This window comes from Pterocles gutturalis, unplaced genomic scaffold (assembly GCF_000699245.1).
Source record: "Pterocles gutturalis isolate BGI_N339 unplaced genomic scaffold, ASM69924v1 scaffold20655, whole genome shotgun sequence".
NCBI lineage: Eukaryota > Metazoa > Chordata > Aves > Pterocliformes > Pteroclidae > Pterocles > Pterocles gutturalis.
Genome location: NW_010146364.1, coordinates 1,768 through 8,378, shown reverse-complemented (window position 1 = coordinate 8,378; position 6,611 = coordinate 1,768). Strand labels below are relative to the sequence as shown.

The 6,611-nt window shown below is 59.4% G+C and overlaps 1 protein-coding gene across 1 annotated transcript in view; it reads left to right on the top strand.

Annotated features, from left to right (window-relative positions):
* NBEAL2 (neurobeachin-like 2) overlaps nucleotides 1-6,611 on the top strand; it is a gene marked incomplete at both ends in the record, with an annotated part of 16,021 nt that overhangs the window by 7,651 nt on the left and 1,759 nt on the right. Inside the window, 18 exons of the mRNA XM_010085727.1 lie at nucleotides 61-427; nucleotides 507-685; nucleotides 773-932; nucleotides 2,095-2,232; nucleotides 2,329-2,634; nucleotides 2,830-2,979; nucleotides 3,633-3,790; nucleotides 3,871-3,995; nucleotides 4,120-4,240; nucleotides 4,327-4,484; nucleotides 4,683-4,816; nucleotides 4,912-5,019; nucleotides 5,457-5,552; nucleotides 5,635-5,759; nucleotides 5,842-5,975; nucleotides 6,049-6,186; nucleotides 6,265-6,374; nucleotides 6,479-6,596. Coding sequence (XP_010084029.1) covers nucleotides 61-427; nucleotides 507-685; nucleotides 773-932; nucleotides 2,095-2,232; nucleotides 2,329-2,634; nucleotides 2,830-2,979; nucleotides 3,633-3,790; nucleotides 3,871-3,995; nucleotides 4,120-4,240; nucleotides 4,327-4,484; nucleotides 4,683-4,816; nucleotides 4,912-5,019; nucleotides 5,457-5,552; nucleotides 5,635-5,759; nucleotides 5,842-5,975; nucleotides 6,049-6,186; nucleotides 6,265-6,374; nucleotides 6,479-6,596 — 2,825 coding nt within the window. The remainder of the gene's footprint in view (nucleotides 1-60; nucleotides 428-506; nucleotides 686-772; nucleotides 933-2,094; nucleotides 2,233-2,328; nucleotides 2,635-2,829; nucleotides 2,980-3,632; nucleotides 3,791-3,870; nucleotides 3,996-4,119; nucleotides 4,241-4,326; nucleotides 4,485-4,682; nucleotides 4,817-4,911; nucleotides 5,020-5,456; nucleotides 5,553-5,634; nucleotides 5,760-5,841; nucleotides 5,976-6,048; nucleotides 6,187-6,264; nucleotides 6,375-6,478; nucleotides 6,597-6,611) is intronic.

Below are 6,611 nucleotides of genomic sequence, written 5' to 3'. Positions count from 1 at the left end.
CTATGAGGCCTCGGACCAGGAGCTCTCCGAGGGCTTCTCCGACCACTCCATATCCCCAAGCGGTCGCACCAAGTCCTTCCACTCCTACAACTTCAAGTCTTTCGACTCTTCTGACCGGGCCAGCCGCTCGTCCTCCAACCCTGGTGATGGTCCTCCCTTTGATGGTGTCTACCACCCACTCTCACCCTTCTCCACCTCACCCTTCGACCTGGGGCTTGACCTGGCCAGCACCAGCTCCATGGCCACGGCCGAGAGCAGCACACAGACCCCCGCCAGCGGCCCTGGCACCCCCTCACCCCTGGAGAGCTTCAAACCCTTCCCCGGGATGCGAGCCCGCAAGAGCTCCAGCCTCTCCAACGTCCTGGATGAGAGCAGTTACCAGGACACGCTGCCCAGCGACAATGTCTCCAACACCAGCAACCCCCAGGTGAGCCCCAAACCATCGTTCCCACCACCCTGGGTTACGCCAGACACCCGGACCTCTCACCCTTCCTCCCCGTTGACAGCAAACGCCCGAGGAGGAGCTCTGCAACCTCTTGACCAACATCATCTTCTCGGTGACCTGGTGTGGGGTGGAGGGCTGGGACGACACAGCGTGGAGGGAACGTGGGCAGGTCTTCTCCGTCCTCACCAAGCTGGGGACGGCGTGCGAGCTGGTGCGACCCCCTGATGAGATCAAGCGGAGGTGAGTCCTACCACAGTCCAGAGTGGAGTCCAGTGGGGTGCTTCCCAAGGGAGGACCACCCTACGGAGTGGGTCCATTCTCCCGTAGCCTGCTGGAGATGATGCTGGAGTCAGCGCTGACGGACCTGAAGGAGTCGGGACCAGCCACCCTGCCCGGGCTCACCCACAATGCCCTCAAGCTGCTGCGGCTGCTCCAGGACTTCTTGTTCTCCGAGGGACACAACAACCAGGCACTGTGGAGCGAGAAGGTTGGATGGGCACAGGCAGGGCTTCCTGATCCCAAACGCAAGCGCTGAACACAAATGATGGCCCCTAACGCCTGATGTTAGCCCTAGCCCTAAACCCTGCCCCTACCTGCAGCCGTTGAACCTAACCTTAGAAAATAACCTGTGCTTTAATCCCAAACCCAAACCCATAACCAGTAAAACCAACCCTAACCTCTAAACCTAACCCTAAATCTTAACGCTAGCCCTATGCCCTTGCCATAAAACCCAACCCTAACACTTACCCTAACCGTAAACCTTAAGCTTAGCCCTGAACCCTTCCCATAAACCCCAACTCTAACCCTAAGCCTTGACCCTAACCCTGCACCCTCACTGTGGAGCCCAATCCTATATCCTAGCCCTAACCCCTAACCCTAACGCTTAACCCTAGCCCTACACTGTTACCATAAATATAATCCTATACTCTAACCCTAGATGCTAAGCTCTGACCCTAACACCTATCCCTAACTCATAACCTCTAAATCTAACCCTACACCCTTGCTCTAAACCCTAACCCTGATCCTAAACCCTAACCTCTAATACTAAACTTTAACCTTAACCCTACACCCTTACCATAAACCCAAGCCCTAGCCCTGTACCCTAATCCCTAACCCTAAACCATAACCCTAACTCATCACCTGTCAATCTAACCATACCTCCTAAACCCTAATCCTAAACCTTAACCCTACATCCTTGTCATAAACCCCAACCCTTGGCCCTGATCTTAACCCTTAACCCTAACTCCACACTCTTACTGTAAACCCAAACCCCAAACCCTCACCTTAACTCATAACCCTCATCTAAATCCAAATCCTAAACCTTAACCCCACATCCTTGCTATAGACCCCAACCCTAACCCCAATCGTACCCCCTAGCCCTAACCCCAGTCCTAACCCTTAACCCTAACCCTCCACCCCTGCCATAAACCCACACCCTAAGCCCCAACTCAGCACCCTAAAGCCAAACCCTAACCAGTTAACCCTACCCCCAAACCCTAATCCTGACCCCCACCCATCACCCAAACCCACGTCAAGCACAGCCCAAGGGTGGCTGGGTGGTGGGGACAGACCTGGTGGCTTTGTGCCCAGCCAGCCAGATAGCTGGGGGGTGCAGGGCTGGGTGGGGGGCTCACTGTGACCCCCCCCAGATCTACGAGGGGGTGAGCAGTCTGCTGGACAAGCTGGGCGTCTGGTACCACCTGGCCAACGGCACCTCCGACCTCAAGGAGATGGCCCAGACGGGTCTACGCATCCTGGTGGGCTACATCCTGCTGCAGGACCCCCAGGTGGGTCAACCCTTCCTGGGGAGCTTGGGGTGATACCCCAGCCCTTGGGCCAGGGCAGGTGGCCCCATCTGATGTCCCATGTACCCCCCTTCCCAGCTGCACTCGCTGGCGTACGTGAAGCTGCACAGCCTGCTGCAGACCTCCTCGGCCCCCAAAAAGGATGAGGCTTGCTACCTACTGGGCAAACTGGAGACCCCCCTGCGACGCTCATTGGATGCCAAGTCGGAGACTTTCTCCTGGTTGGTGCCCATCATCCGGACACTCATGGACCAGTGCTACGAGACCCTGCAGCTGCAGCTCTTCCTGCCCTCCTTGCCCCCCACCAACGGCAGCCCAACTTTCTATGAGGACTTCCAGCTCTTCTGCACCACTCCAGAGTGGAGAAGCTTCATTGAGAAGCACGTGGGTGTCACGGGGCATTGGGGTGGCATCACCACTGGGGAAACTTCTTCTCAGGCTTAGAGATGGGTCCAGTGCTGCGGTGGGGTGCCCATGTCACCACTGGGTTGGGTGACCTCCAGGGCAGGGATGCTTATAGCCTGGATGATGGTTGGTGGGTGCCAAGCCCTGCGAACAACTCCCCTCTTGTCTTGGTAGGTGCAGCCCACCATGGCCCAGTTTGAGATGGACACCTTCGCCAAGAGCCACGACCACATGTCCAATTTCTGGAACGCCTGCTACGATGCCATGATGAGCAGCTCGCAACGGCGGGAGCAGGAGAAGGCAGCCAGCCGCAAGATGTTCCAGGTACTGCCTGCTCCTCAGCCTGGGGATGTCCTCCTCATTCTGGGGACATCATTCTGGGGACGTGCTCCTCATCCTGGGGACATCATTCTGGGGACGTGCTCCTTGTCCTGGGGACATCATCCCAGGGATGTTCTCATCATCCTGGGCATGTTGTTCTGGGGATGTGCTTCTCACCCTGGTGACATGCTCCTCACCCCAGGGACATGCTCTTCGCTCTAGGAACATTAATCCTGGGGATTTGTTCTTAATCCTGGGGACATCCTCCTCATCCTGGGGGTATCATCCCAAGGATATATTTGTCATCCCAGGGATGTCATGCTGGGGAAGGTCTTCTCATCCTGGAGACATACTCCTCACCCTGGGGATATTAATCTTGGAGATGTGCTCTTCATCCCAGGGGTGTCATCCTGTGGACATACCCATTACCCTGGAGATATTGTCCTCAGGCTGTGCTCCTCATCCTGGGGACATTCTGGAAATGTGCTCCTCATCCCAGGAACATCATCCCAGGGATGTCCTCCTCACCCCAAAGACATCATCCTGAGGATGTTCTCCTCGCCCTGGGGACGTCACCCCATGGACGTGCTCCTTGCCTTGGGAATGTCCCCAAGCCCCAGCCCTGCTGTTACTTCACTCTCCCACTCCCTCACCAGGACCTGGTGCTGGAGCCGGCGGCCAAGCGCGCCAAGGCAGAAAACGCCCGGCACACCAACGTCCTCAAGCAGGCCAACAACCACCACAGCACCGTGCTGAAGCAGTGGCGGTCCCTGTGTCGCCTCCTCACCTCTCCCCGCTCTGCCTGGGCTGACCGGTGAGACCCCACCTCAGTCCCTGGGGAGGGGTGGCATGGCTGGGGGTCCCCAGGGTGCCTCACCCCCATTTCTTCCCCAGGAACCCACCGGAGGTTCGCTGGAAGCTGTCAGGTGCTGAGACCTACTCCCGGATGAGGCTGAAGCTGGTGCCCAACCTGAATTTTGACCAACACTTGGAGGCCAGTGCCCTACGGGACAACCTGGGTGAGACCAATGGGAGCTGTCCTGGACCTTGTTGGGGTTGTGGGGTGGAATGGCAGACCCTCAGAGGACTTGTCCCCCAGCTATGGGGGTCAGAGTGGCCTGTTGATCCCCCTTCTTGTTTCAGGAGCTGACCACCTCCACAACCCCACCGAGTCCCTCCCGCTCGCCATGGCCAAGGAGGCCAAGGTGAGCGAGCTGGAGGATGACCAACTGGCCGAGGAGGACCTCCCTGTCCTGGACAACCAGTGAGTGTCCCCGTCCCCTGCCATGGGACCAGCTCCCCCAGGCTGGAGGTGTCACCAGGGTCTCCTCAACCCCCTGTGATACCCAGGGCTGAGCCCAAGGAGCAGAACCAACGGGAGAAGCTGGTGGTCTCGGAGGACTGCGAGCTGATCACGACAGTGGCCGTCGTCCCTGGACGCCTGGAGGTGACAACCCAGCACGTCTACTTCTACGACGGCAGCAGCGAGAAGGAGGAGACGGAGGGAGGTAACGGCACGTGCTGCTCGGGGATCCTGAGGAGCCCCCCACCCATCCCACCTCCCCCTGAGGTCCACCTCGCCGGGTGCTGGTTGTTTTGAGGGTGGGCTCCTCCCCATGCTGGCTCCCATCCCTGCCTTGGTAATTGGGTTCTGGGTGGATGGTGATGCCTGTGGGGCCCTGTGACCCCCATCCCAATCTTGGCAGGGATCGGTCACGACTTCAAGCGCCCCTTGTCCCACCTGCGCGAGGTCCACCTGCGCCGCTACAACCTGCGCCGCTCCGCGCTCGAGCTCTTCTTCATCGACCAGGCCAACTACTTCCTCAACTTCAAGAAAAAGGTGGTGGCACCCTTTCCTTCCCACCCAGAACCCCCCAGGGGCCGTGGCACTGCCCAGGCTCTGGCCACTCCATGTCATCCCCGCCATCCCCCCAGGTGAGGAACAAGGTGTACTCCTGCATCCTCGGCCTGCGTCCCCCCAACCAGATCTACTTTGGCAGTCGGTCGCCCCAGGAGCTTCTGAAAGCCTCGGGGCTCACTCAGGTACTGGCCCCACCTTGCCCACCCTTGCTTCATGTCTCACCTTCTCAGATGGCAAAGGATGCCAATGTGGGATGGAGATGACCAGGGGACCAGGGATGAATGACCATGGGACCAGGGATGGCCATGGGTTGGAGACGACAATGGGGCCATGGATGGCTGTAGGACCAGGGATGGCCATGGGACTGGAGATGGCTGTGGGAAGGGGATGGCCATGGGACCCGGCATGGTGGTGGGATGGGGACAGCCATGGAACCAGAGATAGCCATGGGACCAGGGATGGCCATGGGACTAGGGATGGCCACGGCAACAAGGTAGCCATGGGATGGGGATGGCCACGGGACCAGAAATAGCTGTGGAACAGGGACAGCCATGGAGTGGAGGTGTCTTCCCACTCTCCTGCCCCCTGGCCCATCTCATCTGCCCTCCCTTCCCTCCAGAAATGGGTCCTGCGGGAGATCTCCAACTTTGAGTACCTCATGCAGCTGAACACGATAGCGGGGCGCACCTACAACGACCTCTCCCAGTACCCCGTGGTGAGCCCCATGTCCACCCCACTGTCCTCCCAGTGATCCCAGGCCGCCCCCCAAGCCTCACCCACCTCCTACCCCCACCCAGTTCCCCTGGATCCTACGGGATTATGTCTCGGAGACCCTCGACCTCACTGACCCAGCCGTGTTTCGGGACTTGTCCAAGCCCATTGGGGTGGCCAACGAGCGGCACGCCCGGGATGTGAAGGAGAAGTGAGTACCCCCAAAATGAAGGATGGGGGACATGGGGAGTGCCTGGCTGGCTCTTGGTGGACTCCCCCCACCTCTCCCCCAGGTATGAGAGCTTCGAGGACCCCACGGGCACCGTGGACAAGTTCCACTACGGCACACACTACTCCAACGCAGCGGGCGTCATGCACTACCTGATCCGCACCGAGCCCTTCACCACCCTCCACATCCAGCTGCAGTTTTTTTCCCAGCACGGGGGCCCCAGGGAGGGGACATCAGGGGGGACAAACAGGCTCCAACCAGGTGTCCTGTGCCACCAGGTTTGACTGCTCGGACCGGCAGTTCCACTCGGTACCTGCGGCGTGGCAAGCCCGCATGGAGAACCCTGTAGACGTCAAGGAGCTCATCCCTGAGTTCTTCTACTTCCCCGAGTTCCTGGAGAACCAGAACGGTGAGGGGACACCCACCAGCCCCACCATGGGGTCACAGCAGGGGTGGGTGTCTCACCCCCTACATGATCTGCCTTCAGATTTCGACCTGGGCTGCCTACAGCTCTCCAACGAGAAGGTGGGCGACGTGGTCCTGCCCCGGTGGGCACGTTCCCGGGAGGACTTCATCTACCAGCACCGCAAAGCCCTGGTGAGATGGTGGAGCTCATCCCAACCCCTCTTCCACTCCCACCCCTTGGGGGGGGTGTCGTTCCCAGCATTCCCAGCTCACCCTGATGCTCCATCCTTGGCCAGGAGTCAGAGTACGTCTCAGCCCACCTCCACGAGTGGATCGACCTCATTTTCGGGTACAAGCAACGAGGCCCAGCTGCCGTGGAGGCCCTCAACGTCTTCTACTACTGCACCTATGAGGGTGACCCGTGGGGCA